The 21,386-nt window shown below is 56.6% G+C and overlaps 1 protein-coding gene and 1 long non-coding RNA gene across 9 annotated transcripts in view; one reads left to right on the top strand and one right to left on the bottom strand.

Moving 5' to 3' along the window:
* Nucleotides 1-1,084: 1,084 nt before the first annotated feature.
* TNS1 (tensin 1) overlaps nt 1,085-21,386 on the top strand; it is a 200,037-nt gene continuing 179,735 nt past the window's right edge. For 6 of the 8 annotated variants that reach the window (XM_045481190.1, XM_045481189.1, XM_045481188.1 and 3 more), the window contains exons 1-2: nt 8,666-8,823; nt 20,826-20,940. In XM_045481190.1, the coding sequence (XP_045337146.1) occupies nt 8,791-8,823; nt 20,826-20,940 (148 nt within the window). In that variant the 5' untranslated portion in view covers nt 8,666-8,790. Of the gene's footprint in view, nt 1,451-8,637; nt 8,824-20,825; nt 20,941-21,386 lie in introns of those variants that run through there. The other 2 variants (XM_045481192.1, XM_045481191.1) reach the window with 2 other exon arrangements.
* LOC123599452 lies at nt 13,045-20,933 on the bottom strand. The gene is made up of 3 exons (XR_006713155.1): nt 20,856-20,933; nt 13,719-13,879; nt 13,045-13,569 (listed from the first exon to the last, which is right to left on the bottom strand). It is a non-coding gene; the product is annotated as an uncharacterized LOC123599452 (long non-coding RNA).

Raw genomic sequence — 21,386 nt, 5'->3', positions numbered from 1 at the left:
CAGTGCAGGCCATGGGGGCCCTGGGGGCGGGGTCCCTAGCTGGCTCTGGTGGCCTGTGGCTGCGGAAGAGGCCCTGGCAGGGTCCTGCAAGCGCACAGCTCCCCCGCCCCTTTTCTCTCTGGGCTTGGCTGGCTGGCTGCCTTCCCGGTTCTCTGCAGCAACAGAAAGAGGGGCAAAGCTCATGGCTGCCTGTCCACCTCTCTGTGGTCTGGCAGTGGGTCTCCAGTGTGTCTGTCTTTGCCTTTGTGTCTCTGTTTCTCTCTCCCTCTCTCCTGCACCTCCCCCTCACTTCTCTCTTCTTCCCTCTTCCTCGTTCCACGGTCACAGTATGGTTACCCCAAACAATATTCCTGCGAGGACCCATCCTCGGTTCACATCATCTGAGCACAGCAGAGGCAGAGGTGGGTCCCGGCTCTAGTGGCAGCCACGGGGCAGGACAGAAAGTGAAGATGGGGAGTGGAGTGCCATGAACCCTGAGCAGGAGGCTCGGCCATAGCCAGAGGCAGCCTGTCCAACTCTCATTCGTCTGAGCTGGTTCAGCCTCCCAGGTAGGGTTCCTTCCAACCTGTGCGGGTTCTGGATGCTCAGAGCTCCCTCCCTCCCTGACTTGGCTGGAGAGAGATCCAGGTAGAGGAGTCTGGGTGTGGCCAGGGTCAGGGGTTGGTGGTGAGTTGGGACAGGTGGTTCAGGTTGTGTTCAGCGTCCCCATGTGCACGCCCCAGCTTGAGGATGTTTCTGCTTGTGCTGGAAGCCGGTGGCCTCCGTTTAAGTTAATCACATTATGCTCTGGGGAGCAATATGGGAATTGAGTGAGGTCTGGAGGGAATCCACACACGCACGCTGGCTCGCACACTCACTGCAGCTCGGAGCACAATGCCGCCGCCGCCGCTCAGCCTCCCAGCGCCGCTGTGCCTTCCTCGCAGGTGGACGCCGGGCGCCTGGCACCGCCTCTGCCGGGTCCGACCCGCCTCTCCCGCGCGGCCCCGCGAGCCTCCCAAGTTGCCGGGGTGCTTGCGCCCGCCCCCCAGCCCGCCCGAGAAGCAGGCGGGCCGAGGCCGTCTCGCCGAGGGGAGGAGAGAGGGAGCCGCCGGAGGAAGTCCCCGAGGGTGGAAGCGCCCAGCAGCAGCCGGCGCCTCCCGCAGGGGCTTCCGGGGAGATGGAGCCACGTCGGGGCCGCTCCTCCCGCTAGAGGGGGCGGGACACTCGCGCTGCTCCTGCGGGGCTCAGGTTCCGGGAGACCCCGGGGCAGGGCTCTCGCCTGCCTCCTCGCCCCACCCCAACTCGGCGCCCCGAGCGGCGGGTCCGCGTGCCCAGACCCTCTCGCCCGCCCGTGGCGCCCACCCTCGGGGTCATCATGACTCGGCTGAGCTGGTGCTTCTCCTGCGTGATCCGATGGGGCAAGTACCTCTTCTCCTGCCTCCTGCCCCTGCGCTTCTGCCTCCGCAGCCAGGTAAAAGTCCTCTGCCTCACCTGGCACCTGTCCCCTCCCTGCACCCCTCTCTCAGACAGGCACTCCGGGCAAGCGGTCTGCTCGGGGGCCAGTGTATCACCCTCCCACCCTCAGGGACACCACCGTCTTGACCATTGTCAGCCTGGCTTTCGTCAGAGTTTGGGGACTCCTGGGGGGCCCCTACCCATGCAATAGGGATACATGAAGGAGGAGTGGCTGCCCCTCCCCAAGCGCACCTTAAGTTTGGTCAGAAGTCTGAAGGATAGTCTTTGGGAAGGCAGTGGGGATTTGGGCACAGAGGAACCTATCTAAGGGTTTGAGCATCCCTCCTAAGTTTCTGTGGGAAGGGAGGACTAGTTCCTGGAAACGTCTCTTTTCCCCCACCGGACTGAGGAGGGGCCAGAGTTAAGGCTGGGGGAGAGCCAAGTGACATGGAAGTGGGGTGTGAGGGGCTGGTGGACTCAGAGGGGCTATCCCAGTAGATGGAAGGACCGGGGAACAGGACAGGGAGAGGATGGGGGCCGGAGGCAGTAGCTGGGTTAGTGAGGGTGGAAGGGTCTGCAGGGATGCAGTGCTATGGGTGGGTGTGTCCTAGTTGAGCATCCTGGGATCCTCCCAGAGGAGAGAAGATCCTTGACAATGTCTTCAGGGTGTGTTTGCCTCTGTGTGTGTGTGTGTGTGTGTGTGTGTGTGTGTGTGTGCGCGCGCGCGCGCGCGCGCGCACGTGTAAGGGGGAGGGTAGGGAAAGGGTGGAGGTGGGGGCATAGGTGGCCAGCAGAGTAGGGAACTGGAAAACCGCTTGTAACCTCACATTCTCCCCTGGAGGGGCAGAGAGAATCCCCAGGGCATGACTTGAGCCCTTCAAAGCTTCCAATGAGGGGAAGGAATTTAGGGACTCGGGGTCCTATGGCAGGAAACTGATCTTCTGATCTGTTCTGCATTCCTTTGAGAAACCGGAAGGGCCTGTGTCACACTGGGGAAGAGGGGTGCAGTACCCCACTCTGGTTAATTAAGAGTGCCAGCTGCAGAGCCCGTCTGCCTAGCTCTGAATTCTGGCTCTTCCATTTACTAGCTGTGGACCTTGGGCAAGGTGCTTAATCTGGCTGGACCTGAGTTTTCACACGTGTCACATGGGGATGATGAAACTACCTACCCCAGTGAGTCGTTGTGAAGGTTAAATGGGGCAGTACGTTTAAAGTGTTTACCAAAGTGCCCACTACATAGTAGTGTTCCATAAAAATTACGGATATTGTCTTTATTATTAGTGTGCCTTTCCGAGCAGGGGTCTCCTTCCTTGTAGACCTCCAGACAGGCCAGAACTGGGGTATGTGGGGATGGAGGGATTTCTCCCAGTATCTATTCTCCCCCTCATATGGAATTGAATGTTCAGCTCCTCCTCCCAGGTGCTGCCTCTGGGCCTCAGTTTCCCTCTCTGCCACTCCGCAGTGGGGAAAGGTGCCAGCAGGCTTCCGCCCCAGTCACCCAAGGTGTGCTTTGAAATCTTCTAGCAAAATGCATTGTCCCCAGTGATTGGCTGGGAGGCAGCCGCTGCAGCTGTGGAGCACGGGACCAGAGCACCATCCACGGTCCAGTGGGCTCTGAGTTCAGATGCTGCGGAGTTGGGTTTTCACATTTGGGAAAAGGCAGCCTGCAGCGGGCAATGGCCACCCAGGACCAGGTCAGTTGGACCCCAGGCTGCTTAGCAATTCCCCCTCCTCATTTGCAGAGGTAGAGAGTGACCTGAACTCCTCCTGGGCCAGGATTAGAACTGGGCACTGGTGGTGAGGTGGGGGGTGAGGGGCTGGCTGAGCAGGTGCAGTCACCTCCCTCCAGCTAGCCTTTGAGGGCCTGAGTCAGGCAGGAAATTAGAGCTGGGGGAGAGATCAAGATCATTGAGTAGAGCTCTGGGAGAGATTTTATTAAAAATTGTTGGGATTGGGCCCAGACTCTGTCCCCACCTAGGGTGCTGGTGGAGGGGAGGTTAGGGGAAGGGGATGTGAATGATGCCCTTTCCTATGTCAGCTGGGGAAACTGAGGCCCAGGCAGGGCCGGGTTGGAACCTCACCTTTTGTCTCAGGGAGCATCCAGATTTCTGGAATGCAAGGGGGCCACCTGCATCTCATACTAGAGGGGTGGTAGTCATGGGGGCAAGAGGCAAGACCTCCCCTAGCCCACAGGGTGCCTTGGTGGGCTTTGGGATGGATGCCCCGTGCTCCGGACTGATGCGGCCCATGCCAGGCTTGGTGACTGGAGTATGGATGGGACTTCAGCCCCCACCTCGCCCCTTGGCTGCACCCTTGTGTGATGAACATCCCGCGTAGTGGTACATGGAGACATGCTAGGGCTCCAGCACCCTAGAACTCGAAGGCCAAGTGTGTGTGTGCTGGTGGGAAGCAGGGTGAAGAATCATGGCTTACCCGAAAGGAGGCTCTCTGGGCAGCAGGGGCCAGACCCTGTGCTCACCCAGGTCTCGGGCCCCAGGGCTTGCTGGTACTGTGGCCTTTCTCTTCCTGTTGCCTCTTCTAGAGCCACAAGGGAGCCCAGCCCGTCAGTCTCACCCTGAACTGTGCGGCAGCACTCTTTCCTGCCCCCTGCACCTCCCACCCAAGCCAGACCTGGGCAGCTGACCCCCTTTGTGGATCTGCAGCGCCAGCCCTTTGATAGGGGGTGGCAAAAGAGCTCACATGTCACCACAACATGGGACCTCAACCCCTCGTCCCTGGGTGACCATACTGCTTGCTACAGGAGCGGCAGGAAAGTTCTCAATTCTCATGAGATGTTGAGTCAGACGCCCTGGTCTCCATTCTCACACACACTAGCTGTGTGACTCTGAACCTTTCTGTGCCTCAGCTTCTGCATCTGTAAAATGAGAGCTGGTAGGAGTCTTAAATACGATACCACAGTGAAGGGCTGAGTTAGTCACTAGTGATCTTTCCCGGGACCAGAGGTGGCGTGGCAGAGGCTGAGGGGACGAAAGCCGACAGATACAGTTGCCGAGTGCTTTGGTGTTAGGATCTGCAGTTGGACGTCAGAGAGGAATTCCAGAGCCGGCAGTGCACCTGCCTATTTGATGGGAGGCCTCTGGGACCGGCTGGGAAGAAGGCCATGGTTTGAGCGGCCCCTGCGTGGAAGGCGGTGGGCTGTGGCATTGGTAGGAAGCTGAAAGCTGGACTCTGGTCTGATAGTGATCGGAAGGCAGGCTGCTTAGGAGAACGTGTGGGGCCTGGGATGCACAGGTTGGGGGCTCTGTTCCTGACCCGCTGGCTCTGTGACCTCCCTCTACTGCAGGGCTGTCATCTGATAACCAAGGAAGCTGGATGAGGTCAGCTGTGCCCCAAAGGCCAGACTCTCCCAGTGGATATGTTTGACTGACAGAATGGTTTCTTTAAAAAAGCCAGCGTGGTAAAATTTGTTTTTTTGTTCATATTTGGTATAAAAGACTTTATACGATAATATAGATTTGGGGCCTCTCTCGGCAGATCAAAAGATCTGATGGTATGGGCTCACGTCCCTGATGCCACAGTGGCTGTCACTGAGAAGCGTGTGTCCCCTTTAGCTGGGGCTGCCGTCTCGAGGTCACCAGAGACCCCTCTTCTTTGCCTTCTCTAGTGCCCCTGAGAGCTCTGGCCTGTGACCCTTCTAGTCACCCTGACTGTGGCTGCTAGCTGAGCCAGAGGGTCTTTCCGCCTCCGATGGTCTATGACTTTCACGTCTGTGCTGGTGGTGACAGAGGAAAGGTTCAGTGCCACCATCGGAGATGGGCTGGACAACAGGAAGAACTTTTTGATGGATGAGTGTCGAGAGATAGGAGGAATGCATTGGAGGGAACTTGGTGGCATCAAAGAAGGTGCAGCTGGAAGGGGCCTTGGAGGTCATCGGCTCGGCCATTTTGCAGGTGAGGCAACTGAGGCTGGGAGAGTGTCAGGCTTACAAAGCCCTTTTTAGCTTCATTCCTGCCCTCACTCACCCATCCCTCCGCGTCAGCTCAGTTCACCTCTGACTGGCGCCGGCCCTAGAACCTGCAGAACTGTTTCTTCCGTTGACTGCTGGGTCTGGATCTGGAGACCCACTAGCAGGAAGTGCTCTGCGTGCAGGTGGGGGAGACGAGTGGAACACAAACCAGGCCACAGCAGTGGGGAGGCGGTGGGGTGGTGTGGCACAGGGCGGTGGCAGGTTCTGAGGCTTCTGGGATCCCAGTCTGGAAAATCCAGCCGGCCCGCTGGCGTGTACCTGATGTCTGCTGCAGACAAGACCCTGGTGCAAGCACGAGGCGGGGAACCCCAGACTGAGCACGAGTGTTCTGGCCTCCTGAGAGTCTGCAGCCTGAGAGAGCTCAGAGGCAAGGGAGGGGGTGGCAGGAAGAGACGGTACTGAAGATAGGTGGGTATCATGGGCATGTGCAAAGGTGTGCAGGCTGGACTGCCCAAGGCCTTTTCAAGGGGGCCAGAGGGGGAGAGAGGGAAGGATCGGGAAGTTAGATGCTAACTGTAGGAAAATAGGTTAGGACCCATTGATTGACAGATTGACTCATTCATTCTTTAATCAGGTCTGGTACCTGCTGTATGCCAGGCTCTGGGGATATAAAGCACAGGACGTGTCCTTGCCCAAGGAGCTCTCCCCTTGCGTGGGTGGGGGAGGGAGCGCCAGGCTGTGCAGGATGAGTAATGGGTAACGAGCCCCAAACAGGGGGTCGTTGCAGAGTTAAAGACACCTCAGGTGGCAGAGTTTAACAGTAAACCGGCTGGATGGTGGTTAGGTAGCAGGAAGGACTTCCCAACAGTGAGAGGTTAAGATACAGGAACAGACCCCCAGAGGCTTGGAAAAGAGAGATGGGAGCCTTCTGGGGGAGGGTTCTTCCAAGGGGACCTGCGGCACTAGGGCCCTTCCCACCTGTTTTTAGTCCCAGCTGGGGAGGACTGGGGAAGGCGCTGGCCTAGAGGCTGCAGGGCCCCTTTGGGCTTTGTGGGAGGCAGACAAATTGCTGTCACTGTGACTTGGTCCTCAGTTTTGTTTTCCAGCATTTCTGGGAAGCTGCAAGGTAATTTCTCAGAACTTCTGTGATAGCTGCTGGGAGGCACATTTTCTAGTGACGCCAGCAGGAGAGGGCGGTGGGAGCAGGCAGGGGGGACGGGTGGGCGTGGGTACTGGGGTGTCAGGACGTGGCCGGCTGAGCCCTTGAAGTGGTGGGAAGGCTGGCAGGGCTGGTGGTGGTGGTTGGGGGGGGGGTGGGTGGGCTCCAGGCGCTCAGAGAGGCCTCCTGAAAACCACTCCTCCTTGCTTGCCCCTACGCTTGGGTCAGCAGAGGGTGGGAGGGTCTGCAGGAGTGTCTGTCTGTGGATGCCCCCAACGGGCTTGGTAGGGAGGTGGCTGGGGTGAGGGGGCTGAAGGGTATTATGACGCTGCAGGGCATGCAGTGTGGGGGCAAAACCCTTTGCAGCTCAGTAGCTCTGGAGAAGCACTTGGAGCAGGAGGAGCAGGGACTCCTGATTCCTCACCCCATCCCCCTGAGCAGAACAAAGACTTAGGCACCTGCTCCAGGAAGGACCAGAATCAGACACCTTGCTTCAGTGTCCTCCCCTGACTTCTTAGAACACCAAACGATAAGAATGTCAGTCCCTTGTGCAGTGCACAACCCATGTTTCTGTGTGTGGCAGCCTTTCCCCAGAGGAAATGTGAATGTTTCCCTCTCTTTTTGGAGTTTCCCAGGTAAATGTCTTGGCTGGACTGTGGGCTGGGAGTCAACATACCTGCTGGGCAGGTCCAGCTGAGGGGAGAGGCCGGTTGTAGAGACTGACCCCTGGGGATGCACTGTGTGTGGTGCTGACAGAGAGTGGCAAGGGCATGCTCTTGGGTGAGCGGGGGGAGCGAGGCCGGGAATTTGTAACCCTTTGTACATGTGGCCGGGGCCGTATACAGCGCACTTGTGCATGTGCGTAGGAGCTCAAGCGAGAGGACTTTTTTGCCAGGTTACTCAATCCAGGAAAATGGTCTCAGAGTGCTCTGGGTGGGGCCCTGTGCTCGGCATTTTGAGTGTTTATGTGAGTTGGACTCTGTGTCCTGATGTGTGTGTCTTCAGAAGGGGGTGGGGCTGAGCCCTCTTTCCCTCCCCTGGAAGGCTCCAAAAAGCAGAATGGGTGATTCACCAGCCCCACCCACTCTCACTTGGTCCAGCCTCGGCCAGAGCTCAAAGAGGAAAGTCTTTGGGGGAAAGGTGGGGGGGGGGGGGGGTGGTGGATCCAGACAATGAGAGCCTGAGCAGATTTTGCTGGATTCGCCTGCAGTGCTCCCTGGGAATACACTTAGATTCTGTACCCTACTTTTTACCCCTCTCTGGACCCCAAACTATTGCCCCGAGCTAAGGTGGGGGGAGGGGAGGGCTGGCCAGGAAGGGGGACACTGTGGGGGAGAAGTAGGCGGGTGGAATGGTGGGAGGTGAAAACCGGGCCCAGGGAGGGGGAGCCAGGGAGGTGGAGGAGGAAGTGGGGAAATGCAAACCAAATGTTGGCCCAGGGTACAGTCAAGAAAAACAGACTCTTGCAGGAGCCTGGAGCGGGGCTCCCTTTAGGAAGGGCAGGAAGGGCTGGGACAGATGTTTGGAGAAAAGAAAGAAAGAAGGAAAAAAAAAAGAAGTAGGAAAAAAATTGGAATGAAATCCACAGCCTGGAGGCAGGGCCATTCTCCCACAGTCTCTGGCCTGGTTTCTCTTGTGTTAAGGCCTGTGTTAAGGCTGAGTGTGTGCGAATAAATGTGCGTTCCCAGGGCAGGAGAACGTGCATCTGTACTCAGAGATGGGATGGGGCCAGGGAACCCCAGGATATACAGACTGTGTCTGTCTATCTGTTCATCAGTGGTCTGGGGGTGGGGAGGGGGGCTCCGCAGTGAGGACAGCAGACTCCAGGCCACCGGCATCAGATCAGAAGGTGGAGGAATTTTTGGTGGCTCACCGGGGTTGTATGTCTGGAGGTGTGTGTGTGGGGAGTGCAGGGTGGACGGTGATGGCTTGTCTCCAGTGTGGGGGGGCTGTCTCCAGTAGCTGTCCCTTTGCCCTGTCTCCTTCACACCCCCTGCAAAGCAGGGCTTCTGACCCCCAACGCCACCAGCCACCAGCCACCAGCCACCAGCGGAGCCTGGAAGGAGGGAGGAGACTGGAGGCTGGGACAAGGGGGTGGAGTGGGGGGAGGAGGAGGAAGGGAGGGAGGGCGAGAGGCCCGACAGATGCTGGCTGGAGGAGCAGCGGCCTCATTCTCAGAGCTGCCTTCTGCCTGCTCCGTGAAGGCTGTGAGCTCAGGGGGGCCGTGTGCAGGCTCCGGGCTTGGCCTGAGCGACGGGACCCACCAAAGATGACGTGGATCTGTCTGTCCTGCATGCTCTGGGTAGGTCTGGCTGCTTTAGCTAGGAGGTTGTACCCCCCACCCCCGGTCTTATCCTTACGCTGAGAGCCAGTGGTGGTCGGGTCTTTGGGGGGGAATGGAGGTTGGTGGTGAAGGCGGAGGGCCTCTCTGCCTCTAACTGACAGAAGGACAGACTGACTTGGGCAGGCCCTCAGCCGTAGTCCTTCCCCATCAACAGGGCCTAGGCCCTGGTTCTCGTGGTTGGCACATCCCCCCTCTCTACCTCTCTGGCCTCCACTTGAGTGCAGGAGCTGCAAGTAGAAGAAAGAACAAGAAGTTTGTTTCTTTTTGGGGCCTCTCCTGCCTGCCGCCCCCACCCCCTGCCATCTTGGGGAGAGGTGGGGGGGGGGGGAAATTCTTCACCCCCTGGGTTGCTCAGCCCAAACTGGAGAAGGTGGCTGTGCTAGGGGCCCAGGGAACAGGAGACACTGACCTAGCAAATGTAACCTGGGAAAGCCTGGCTGCAAAGAATTCTGCTGGGATTCCATCACTTCTGTCCCTTCTCCACTCACTTTCAGCCTCTACCCACTGCCATCCCTTCCTCTCTAGGCCTCCCATCCTTACGGACACCCCTGCCGCCCCTCCCCTCCTGCCCAGGGGAGGAAACCCCTGCCTCGTCCTCCTCCCCGGTTGAGGAAGGTATGGGTTGAGGTGAGGGTGCTGAGGTGTGGGCAGGCAGGGCTGGGGGGGGGGGCACATGATGAGGTTAAAAGCCTCGTGGGAGAGATGGGGGCTGGGAGAGTCCCGGCAGTTGCAAGAGGGGTGAGGGCAGGGGCAGGAGACCCCTTCCCTAGAGGGGCTACTTGGCTGTCTGGGCTGGGCGAAGGCATGCACAGGGGTCAGGAGGGCGGGGAAGCCATCCCTGGCTGAGGTTCACGTCGTCTCAAAGAGAGTGATGACTGGTTTTGGGGGAGGGAGCTTTAGACCCGGATCCAGATGTGGCCTTTCCTGCCCCTTTCCCTGTTCTGGCCAGGCCCTAGGCAAGCTCAGTCTGAGGACAACCGTGGGACATCAGACTTGGGTAGCCAGGTGTACTTGGGACAGAGGGGGGAAGGGTGGGAGACGGGGCTGGGATGAGGGGCTTTGGGTGGAGCGTGGGGCTCTGGGGCAGGTGTGGGTCTGAATAGTAGACTGAGGGTGCCTGGAACATCCTGCACACGGGATGCATCAGTGGTTTGCTGGGCTGATGTTGACATCTGTAAAATGGGAGCTTTGGCCAAGTTCATCTCTCTAAGGTCTTCCGGCTTCCCTCAGATGAGCTTACAGTGCTGAGGACTGAGGTGGGCAGTGGGGGAGCCCTGCAGGGGGGACAGAGGGCAGTTAGACTTCCAGGGATGATAGGCTGCTGTGGATGGAGGAAGGGCCACCCCTGCTCAGAGGTCGTGGGGAAAGTCCTTCATCCTGACAAGCCTCAGTTTCCCCGTGGGTGAAATGAAGATGGTAAAGGGGCATTGCAGAGAGGTAGGCATGTGTGCCCTATGGATCTTACTGTCCTTTCTAAGAGTTGGGAGAAGGTGCTGTTGACCAAAGGGAGGTACGGGCGCTGTGACTTTGGTGCCTCTAAGCCCCTCCCCTGCCCCCTCTCCTGGTGCCTTCCCAGCCCTGTCCCTCCTGGCCCTATGGGACAGCCCAATGGGCACTCGTCTACGGGATGGGGAAGAGCTGCGGGAGTGGGCTGGGCAGAAGGGGTGGCCGTTGCCAGGGTGGGCTGTAGTCTGGGGAAGTGTGGACTGGACTGAGAGCCCCGTTCTGGCCGTGTCCAGGCTGTTGTCTCCCCACTCCCCCACAGCTGCACGGGTAGTTGTACTGGCAAACTTCCTCTCTTCTGGGTGGCCCTTGGTGGGACTGGGGTGTGTGTTTGTGGCAGGGAATGGAGGGGTAGATGGCACCAGTTATGGAGATGGGGCACAGAAGCCCTGGAGACCTTGCCAGGGGGGCTGCTTCTGGCTTGAAAGGCACCTGGTGGTGGGAAATGCGTGGACTCTGATACTAGGCAGGCCTCAGTTAAAACCTTAGTTCTATTACTTGCTAGATGGGCAGCCTTGGGTAAAACAGTTCCCTTTGTGAGTCTCAGTTTCCTGATCTGTAAAGTGGGAATAATAAAACACACCTTGTATAGCTGGGATGAGCACAGAGGTAATGTATGTCAAAAGATCAGGTACCCAGGCACACAGTAGGTGCTCAGTAGATGCTGGTCCTTCCCCCTCTCGGAAACCTTGGCTCGTGGGATCCCCTGTATCCCAGATCTCATGTGCGGGGAGGATCTACCTGGGATGGCTGTTGTGGGCCGGGACCCCACCTCTGAGGCTCCCGACTGCCCAGGGCCTGGGGCCAAGAACTAGCTGGGTCTGAAGCTTAGGAAGGTAAACTGAGGCATGGTCTGGAAGAGATGTCTTGTGCCCTAGTGTGAGTGCATGATTGTCTATGTGTGCACATGTTCCCGGACAGGGATAGCTACAGATGTTTCATCCAAGAAGCAACGTATCTGCAGGGTATAGTTTTCACAAGCTCTAGGAATGAAACAAATATCACTTTATTAGCTGAGGGGCAGAGCTACATAATCTGCATGACTTGATTCTCTCATCAAATGCTCCCGTTTGTTTCTACATATCCGAGTATGGTTTATTTAGAAAATAATACATGCCCATTAATTGAGGCTTTTTGATGTTATGCCGATTGAGTTAGAGCCACTCTATCCTCTGGAACTGGAAGGAACGCCTCAAGGGTGGTGGGGCTGAAAGAGACACAAGGCCGTGGCGGGGAGTGGCGAGGGCGCCCAGGCCCTGCCCTGAGTAAGCCACGTGGCCTCTGGCTGGCCACTCGACTTTTCTGGACCTCGCAGAAGTGTGGATAGTATTTTCTGAGGCCATTTCCAGCTGCAGACAACGAAGTGTTCTCTGTTCTGGAGTTGATGCTCTTCCCAGTGCTAAGCACATATTTTTTTCAGAAGGGTCCTCACGAGCCCTCAGGTTCTCAGCGTGCAGTTTCTGCCACATAGACCCCAGTCTGACCTTCTGGTCCTGAATTTGCTGTCTCTGGAGTTTTGTTTGCCCGTGAGGGCTGTGCCCACTCGGGGCCTCCTGATAAGCAGGGTTTGGGACCTAGGCTGGGCTGGATGAGACTGACCAGGGTCTGAAACAAACCCCTCCTTGGGCAAAGCTTTTCGGAATGACGTTTGAGGCACAAAGTCAGAGACAAGTACCTCACTGTCTTTCTGCGGTGTTCAAAGGAAGTGCTGTGCCTGGCCTTGATTCCGGCCTCGCTACTTGCTGGCTGTGTGCCCTTAGACAAGTAGCTTTACATCTCTGTGCCTCAGTTTCCCCACCTACCTATAGGGTTGTTAGATTTCAAATGAGCCACACATTTGGAACAGTGTCTCTCACACAGTCAGGGCTCAAGAAATGTCAGCTCTTATCGTAAGATGGCATGTTTTCAAAGCCACCCAGCAAGCTAGATTCAGGACTAGAACCTGGGTCTCCTGGTCCCCCATCAAGGGCTTTCCACTCTGGGACTCCTTCAGGGTAGGGTGTGTGGAGTCGATGTGAATGGGGCCAGGAGAACGATGTGAAGGCAGAGAACAATCAAGGCCTTCCCCTGCAGACAGCACACACAATGCTCAGAACACGGCCTCTGGAGCCAGCCTGCCTGAGTCCAAATCCTGACTCTGCCACTGGATAGCTGTGGTGGTCAGACAAGTTATTTTGCCTCTCTCTGCCTTTCTTGTGTACAGTTCCTTGACTTAAACAATTTCGTTTGAACCTCAGTGTGATTCCGTAAGGCACGAAGGGCAGGGACGACAAGTACCAGTTTCCAGCCATGGTGAAGGGGACCCACAGAGGGTAGGTGGCTTGCCCAAGGCCACATGGCAGCTGGGTTCAGTGTTCCTGGACAGGGAAGGTGAGGGCCGGTGCGGGGTGAGGGGTGTTGGAGCTCTGGTTAAAGGGGGTTGGGGGCGAGCAGCGAGGGGTACGGGCTGGTGTTGGGGAAGTACCGTGTGTGATGGAGAAACCGTCCGGCCATTGGGCCATGTTGGCACCCGCCTGCCCACCCACTGCCTGTCCATCCATTTCATGGATGATGATGGGGTTCTACTTTCTTCAAGAAGCTTGCAGATCTTGGGCTGATGATTACAATAAGATGGGTGTTGCCAAGAGGGAAGCTGTGGGTGTAGGTTAGGGGGTACCTAACCTGGATTGGCAGAGGCAGAGGTGTTAGGAAAGGCCTCTTGGGAGGCCTTTAATGCAGAGGTGAAGCTGAGAGCTCGGAAGTCCAAGTACAGCAAATGAAGATAGTTGTGGATGGATAGGACAGGGTCAACTAGCCAGGATATGGCCTTTGGGTAGAGGGGCACTGACGATGTGACTGTCAGGGCTCCTAGAGACGGCCAGGACGGGCCACTTCCGGCACACTGTTACAGATGATGGCAGTGAGGTGGCTAGGGACTTGGGACCTTGCCCCAGTCAGACCTGGATTCGAATCTTTGTTCCATCCTGCCCTACCTGTGTGTCTGGAGTAAGCTCCTCACCTCATCATCACTGTGAGGGGTCCGTGAGGGACTCCGTGGCAGCCTCTTGCCGTGGCACCAGCCCATGAATGTGGCTCAGACTATCCCATCCCTGTGTCCTTTCACCCCGGGAAGGGTGGGCACAAAAAGGGACCTGGGACTTGTTGATCAGGAGCGTTGGGATGTGGTTTGTGAAGGAGCCGAGCAGGGCAGAGAGAGGCCAGCTGAGGGGAGAGATCATTCAGCTCAGGGGACTGAGTCAGGGACTCAGTCCTGGGCTCCCACGCCTCCCATGCTCCTCTGTCACCTGGGAGGAACTCAGTCAGTGCCGCCCCCTGCCCTCCTCCCTCCGCAGAGATGCAGGGCTACTCACAGTCAGAGAGCTTTCTTCTGAGCTTGGATCGGTGGCTGGTGAAGGGGGTGACCTGTGTCCTCTCCCCGAGGGCAGGTCAGTACAATGACATGGGGGAACTGAGGCCAGGCATCCACTCCATTCAATTCGCTCCTTCTTTAGGGATCACACTGTTCCGGCACCTGAGGGACATGGAGCAGAAGTACCGGCAGACACGTGTACCTGGGGAGCTAGTCTAGGGAGCATGCACACGTGCGCACACACACACACACGCATACACACGCAGGAGTGACAGACAAGGTGAAACGGAGCCCACACCTAGGGAGCATTTCCTATGTGCCAGGTGCTGTTCCCTTGGCTTTTCAGGCATTGTCTCACAAGCTATGGGTGGTTACTATTACCAGCCCATTTAACTAAAGTGAGGCAGACAGGGGTTCAAACACTTGCCTGGGGCCACCCAGCTAACAAGGGAGGGGAGGGACAGTCACATTGCACAGAGTCCCATGATGCAGCCCCAGGAAAACACAACCAGGAGAGGAAGGGGTACCTGGGTTGCGGGTGGGAGGCGGCGCTTAGCCTGAATTGAATCCCGAGGAAACTGAGGGACCTCCTGCCAAAGAGCCTACCTAGAGTCTTCGAAACAGGGAAATCAGAAGGAGGAGTAATGTGTCCAGATGAAAGAAGATGAAAGAAACCTAGCAACGAAATGTAATACAGGGCTCTGCCTGAATCCTGAGTGCAAAAGAAAAACAAAACCAACGGCCCAGCTCTGAGGGATGTTAATGGGGCAAAAGGGGAAATGAGAATATGAATTCAATATTAGATAATAGTACCACATTGGTGTGGAACTTCCTGCGTGTGAGAATCAGTGGGGCTTGTGTAGGGGCAGAGACGGAGAGGGAGCGCGGACCCAAGTGGCACATCATTAACAAACGGTGAATCACGGCCACGGAACAAGCATGCTCGTCTTTTCCAGCGCTTTTACGCTTTTCGAAACACCAAAAGAGGGCAGCAGTGGAGAGACTGAATCTGAGCCGGTGGTGTGTGGGGGAGGGTATGGGGAAAATCTCCCTGAGGGGGTGAGGTTTGGATGAGGCCTTCCAGGATGAGGACAGAAGCCTAGAAGCTTGGCCAGCTGAGAAGGGAGGACGGGCATTTTGGGAGGAGGCAACAGCAGAGCAGAGGCTCAGAGGTGGACGCAGGTCAGGGAGTCGGGGAGTGGGGTGTGGGGATTGAGATGGCGGGGTGGGCTGCTTACGGACCAAGGCTGCTTTCCCGGCTGGCTTGAGGGAGTCCGGGTTTCATCTTGGATTCATGGGTAGGCCTGGAAGCATTCTGGGGGGAGTGGGGGCGTCAGCGACCTCATAGAGCTGTGCTCCTTAGAGGCTGCATGGAGGCTATGTGGGGAGCAGGGGCCCGGTGTCAGGGGACCAGGAGGCTGTTGCGGTAGCCGTGGGTTGAAGTGACGAGGCCTTCGATAGGGCAACGGCCCTGGAATCAAAAAGTACAGGAGGGCTGAGAGTGTTCAGGAAGCAAAATTCAGAGTCTGGCAGCTGGTTGGATTGGAGGGTGGAGGGCCAGGAGTTGGGGGGTGACTCAGAGTTTTCCACCCAGGCGACCAAGAACACTGTCAGGCCATTAGCTGGCTAGCAGATTGCAGGTGGTGGTGGGTGGGTAAGGAACTTTGGTGTGTATGTGAAGGGAAGTGGGGTTGGGGGAAGTTTGCTCTTGAGGTGACCGGGGTCTCCCAGATGCCAGCCTGTGGCTCCTTGGGGAGTCTGAGTCTCCTCCACAGAAATGACAGCTGATGCCAGCCTGGCAGCCTAGCACAAGACTGCCAGACGTGGACTGGTGGGTGGCCAGCAAGCAGGGCAAGGCCTGCCCTAGGCCTGCTTTTTGGTGACTCTCTTCCCTGAGGCTCACTGGCCTCATAGACTTTTGCCCTCTGGCCACATCCTCCAGGGGTCCTAGCCTCAGGGCATAGGGAACCTAGTGGGGATAGGGCTGGGGAAGTTTCTCTGGAGGGGGCAGGAACTCCTGAGCTGGAGGACCCCTAGGGCTGCCAATCCCCTTTCACTCCCCACCCCCACGCCATCACACTCTGCCCCCACGGGGCAGGGAGGAACCAACAATCAGCCTTTCCCACCCCGGGGCCCAGGACTCCCGCCAAATCTGTCGCAGCCAGATGTGCCCCGCCCCTCTGGCTGGGATGTATCTGGCAGGCAGGCTTGGCTGAATGGAGGGTGGGAAAGAGAGGATCCCCCTGAGGCCCAGGAAAGCCCTCTGATGCTGGGTGGGCTTGTCACAGGGGCAGGGGGCTCTGGGCTCCGAGGGTGGGGAAGTATGACTTCTGGGCTGGGACCCCTTCCCTTTTCCGGGCTCTGGCTCTTGAGGGAAGTGGGTGTTGGAGAGATCGGGGAGCTCCTGTTGTGTCTTCTGTGTCCCCCTAGTTTCCCCCAGGCCCTCTAGGAGCTAATCCAGCTAGGACGGGTGGGGAGTGCTTTGTGAGGCTGTCTGCCACCTGTCAGGAAAAATGATGAGCACTGTCACAACAAGTGGTTACCCCCGCACAGAGTTTTGCACTTCACGGGCTCGTTCACATCCTCTGCCTGTATGTGCAGAGTAACTCTGGGGGAAGGCAGTGAAGGTACCCGACCCCCATGTTTTTCCTTTGTCTGGATTTTAACATGTGGTCGTTGGGAAGTTCTCGTACCTCCTTGAGTCTAATCTTGTGTCCTTGTGACTTCTGCCCACCCCCCACTGAGTTTTGTTTTGTTTTCAGTAACTTCATACATCACGTCTGGTTCATTCTTACCGTGACAGCTCCTTCAGATATTTGAAGACATAAGGTTCACCCATCCTAGACTTTCTCCTCCAGCAAACTGGGAGATCTTCATACCTCTGTGGGTGACCCTTTCAATGAAACTGCCAGATACCCATTGGATGGCCGGTGAGCTGATACTGTAAAGTGGAGGTCACAGCCTGGAGCCACTTGCCTGGGGTTGGCCAAGCTGGCCTCCTCACTCCCACCTGGGTTCCCTAGACTCTCACAGAGGGGTGATATCTCATGAGACATCTCTCTGTGTCACCATGAGCATGTCCTGCCCTCCGTTCCTCCAATCCCTTCATCTCAAACAGGCCCATTGTTTCCCCTGCTCTGTCTATACTCAGAGGATCTTGTCCAAACCCGTCACTTCTATCTGGGGCCTGCGAGAACCAGAGAAGGTCACTGATGTTCTCAAGGTCACCAGCCTAGAGATTCCCATCCCAGCACTCCTTGAGCCAGAGAGCCAGAATGGGGTGGGGGTGAGGGGCAGGAGTGTGCTGGGCCATCGCCCACAGGCTGCTTAGAGAGGCCGTGAGTGAGGCCCCGAGTGTATCTGAAATCCTGTTCCTGTTCTCCAAGCCTGTGTGGGGAGAGATTTTGTAAACTGACATTTATGAGTTTGGGCAGGCAGAGCAGGCAAGCCCAGGACCCAAGGGAGAAGTCTGGGCGGTTGCTTGTCAGTCTGGAAGGCTCCGCCTGCTCCCCATCTGTTCACTGGGCAGCCAGGACCCTCTTTTGGGAGATTCCACTGCTCCAAGTGTACTTTGGGGAGAAGGTCACTTTCTGCCGGCTTTGGGGGAAGGGCTGAGTTTGGGGTATAGGTGGAGAAGTCTGGGGGATAAATCGGAATGGGGGGCCCTGCTTGACTCAGTGGGGTGGGAGAGGCAGGTTTAGGGGGTGGCTAGAGTAGGCCTGAAAAGACTGGGCTTAAGGGCTTCCTGCCTGCCTCCCCAGACAGGCCTTAAATTGAACTCTGGGTCCCCTTCCTGCTCCTCCCCCCAGCCCAGGGGGTGCTGCTGCGTCTGACATTGGGCTGGGCCCCCTCCCTGGAATGTCTATGACAGAGATTGTCTGGAAGGCTGCCAGCCAGGGGCTCAGATGGGAAAACAGGGGAGGTGAGACCTCAGAATGGAGGGAGCTCACCTACCCTCCTTGCGGGCTGGGGGACAACTGAATGAGGTCCAGAGCAGGACAGTGCCCTGTCATGTCCTGCCCCCATCCTCAGAAGAAGCTGGAAGCACAGCTCCTAGGACCCAGCACGCTGGAGTTATCAGAACCCAGGCCCTGGTGCTGGGCTTAGCCACTAGGGGGCACTGCTGGGCTTCTGGCACCACTCTGGCTCCATTGCCCCCTGCCCTTGCCACTTCTGCCCTGGGCTTTGTCTCTGACCTATCCTGCCTCCCTGCCATCTCTAGCTGCCTGTCTCTTTGAATTTTGAGACAGTCTCAAACTTGAGATAGTTGCAGATACAGTGCAAAGAACTTTTTTTCTTGAGCTATTTGAGAGTAAGTTGCTGACACAGTGCCCTGCCATCCTTAAATGCTTTCCTGATTTTCCTACAGGGACTTTCTCCTGCCTAACCCAACACAGCCATCAACGTCCGGGACCTGACATCAGTACATGACTACTGTGTCCTCCTCAGACCCCACCGAAGTGTGGCCAGTTGTCCCACTGACGTCCTTTATGGGCATGGGAAAAATCCAGTTCAGAATCAGCCACTGCTTTTGGCAATCATTATCTCTTTAGACTCCATCAGTCTGGAAATCTCCTCCATCTTTCCTTGACTTTTGTGACCTTGTCACTTTTGATGATTATAAGCCATTTAATTGGTAGACTGTGCCTCGATTTGCGTTGGCCTGATGTTTCTTCACGATTAGATTCAGCTTGTGTCTCTTCGGCAGGGAAGTGGCAGAAGTGATGTTCTGTTCTCAGTGTGTGTCCACCATGGTGCACGATTTCCAGTCTTCCCATTAGTGGTGATGTTCGCTTTGATCATTTGATTAACGTGGAGTCTGCTGGGAAAAGTGACTTTTTTCCCTTTGTAATTTATAAAAGTGTGGTGTGGTGAGGTGCTTTGAGATTTGTAAGTATTCCATTTCTCATCACACTGTGAATTTTTTCACGTATTTTGCATATCAGCATGGGCTCATTTAGGCCACTGCTATCGTTCTGTATTGTGATGCTCAAGTCTTCCCAGAGTTAGCGTTTGGGGGCCCATTCAGGCTGGCTCCTGTGTCCCTTTGTCTGTCTGCCCCTTTGATTCTCTGGTTCCCCTTACAGTCTCTGTGTGTTTCTATCTAATTTCTCTTATTCTCCGTGTGTGCTTGTTCATCTCTGCCTTTGTCTCTGCCTTATCTCTGTCTTCTTCCTCTCTGACTCTCTGTTGTCTTTCTCTGTCTTTCTCTGCTTCTCTGTCTTTATCTTTGTCTCTCGGTCTCTCCGACTCTGAGTTTCTGTCTCTGTCTCTCTCTTTCCCTCTCTATCTCTCTGCCTCTTTGTCTCTCTGGCTTTCTGTGTCTCTCTCATTTTGTCTGTTTTTTTCTCTCTGCATCTCTCGTGGCTCAGCCTCACTCTGCCCCCCAGGACTCACCACTGCAGTGTCTTCAGAGAGGAGTCCGGGACCTGCTAGCTTTCGGGATGCTCTGAACACACAAGTCGCCCCCTCCGGCCCCTGTGTCAGCGCTTGGAGGCTCTGGAGCAGGGCACAAGGAGGGGGACCTTGAAGAGAAGAACTGTCCCCTGGGACTTCAGGGTCTGCTATAGGTTGTGTCTCTGTGTGTGGCCATGTGTGTACAGAGGGGTGTCAGGGAGCCCTGCGCAGGGTGAGGGAGCTGCCGATGTCTGTGTTCTGCCGGCCCCTGCTGCCAAAGCCGGGAAATGCATCAGGTTGGACACCAGGATGAGGGGCCTTGGAGAGGCATGGTGCCCGTGGGCAGGGATGGCTTCCCAGGGCATCCACAGAAAGCTCCCTGAGCCTGGGCCTGGGCTGAGGGCTGCAGATGGGAGGAGGGGGTCCTAGGCAGTGTGGGTGCAGGGTTTTGTGGCTTAGAGTGTGTTCCCATATGAGGTTACAAAGGACAGACTGTCAGAGTTTGAGGGTGTGGTGCCCAACCTCATGCCATCCAGAGCAGGAAACCGAGGCCTGTGGCAGCGGCGGCTGGTGACTGGCTCGGGGCTCACGGCCAGTCGGACACAGAGAAGGCTGGACTGTCAGCCTGCCTCTCATCACATGTGTGTGGTGCTGTCGTTTTAAAAAGGAGGTTTAAGGGGCGCCTGCCTGGGTGGCTCAGTTGGTTAAACATCCAACTCTTGATTTTAGCTCTGGTCTTGATCTCAGGGTTGTGAGTTAAAGCCCTGTGTTGGGCTCCGTGCTGGGTGTGGAACCTACTTAAAAATAAATAAATAAATAAATAAATAAATAAATAAATAAATGGGCACCTGGGTGGTTCACTCGGTTAAGTGTCCGACTTCGGCTCAGGTTATGATCTAGCCATTCATGAGTTTGAGCCCCGCGTCGGGCTCTGTGCTGACAGCTCAGAGCCTGGAGCCTGCTTCACATTCTGTGTCTCCCTCTCTCTCTGCCCCTCCCCACTCACCCTCTGTCTCTCTCTCTCAAAAATAAATAAACGTGAAAAAAAATAAAAAAAAAATAAATAAAAAGGAGATTTAACATACCAATATTTTCATAGTGCAAAGGACCAAAAATAAAGATGGAAGAAGCCCGGGCTGGGGCAGGAGGTGGTAGGGATAGGGGTGAGAGAGAATGGAGGGATGTGGCACATTGGCGACATGGGGACATGGACAGGGAAAGGAATTAGCTGTGTTCACACACAGTGATGAAAACGAGGTGCTGCTGCTCCGTGCGACCGTGTGGATAAACCCCACGAATTAATCCTGAGTGACAGAAACCTCACAGTGAAGCTTAGAGCTCTGGCAAAATGCATCTTTGGTGAAAGGAGTCGCCACGGTACTTACCTTAGGGGGCTATTGACCGGGTCGGCCATGAGACAGCCTCCAGGGGTGTGGTTGTGCCGTGTGCGTGTGTAAAACCGTATTGAGCAATCCATTTAAAATCAGTGTCCCGGTAGGCTGACCTACCTAATTGTGGGAGTCTGGGTCACACTCAGCTTTCTCTTTCCTGGGGCACCTCCTCCCAGAAATGGGCCCAGACCTGTCACCTCTGACGGGGCTCTCACTTCTCCTTTGCCCCAGTCCTTGCCCACTTGTCCCCTAGTCCCCTCCGCCTCCTTCCCTGGCCTTCTGCCCAGGCCTGATCACTGTGCCTCTCCCCCCCACCACAGCCGGAGGATCTGGAGGCCCCCAAGACTCACCACTTCAAGGTGAAGACCTTCAAGAAGGTGAAGCCCTGTGGTATCTGCCGACAGGCCATCACCCGGGAGGGTTGCACCTGCAAAGGTGAGCAGCTGGCCAGGCTCTGGGGGAGGGGGTGGTGGGGAGAGCACTGTCATGGGAACGAGGTGGTCTGGGGCTGGGGCAGATGTCCTCGGGGTCCTAGCCTGGTGCCTGGTTCTCCTGTGGGGAGAGGTGCTACGCACACCAGATGGCAAGCTTGTGGGTGTGTGTGGATGGTACCTGGCAGGTGTGGGTGGCACGGGCATGACCTGTGGCTTGTGAGTGAATGGCCGGGATGCGTGTGGATGATATGAAGGAGGCACGCAGAAGGGGTGTCGCATGGGGATGGTGTGTGGATGTGTGCCTGGCACTGAGGAAGACGCCAAAGCTAGGGAGGAGTGCAAGGGGCTCTGAATCCGACTTGGGGGAGAGCCTGGCGGCTGCTGGGCTTTTTCAATCACTGTTCTCATGTGCTTCTGACACGGCCTGGGATTTGGCTGTGACTGTTG

This window comes from Leopardus geoffroyi, chromosome C1, assembly GCF_018350155.1.
Source record: "Leopardus geoffroyi isolate Oge1 chromosome C1, O.geoffroyi_Oge1_pat1.0, whole genome shotgun sequence".
Classification (NCBI taxonomy): domain Eukaryota; kingdom Metazoa; phylum Chordata; class Mammalia; order Carnivora; family Felidae; genus Leopardus; species Leopardus geoffroyi.
Note: the sequence above shows the minus strand (reverse complement) of the source record. Positions and strands in the feature narration are given on the sequence as shown.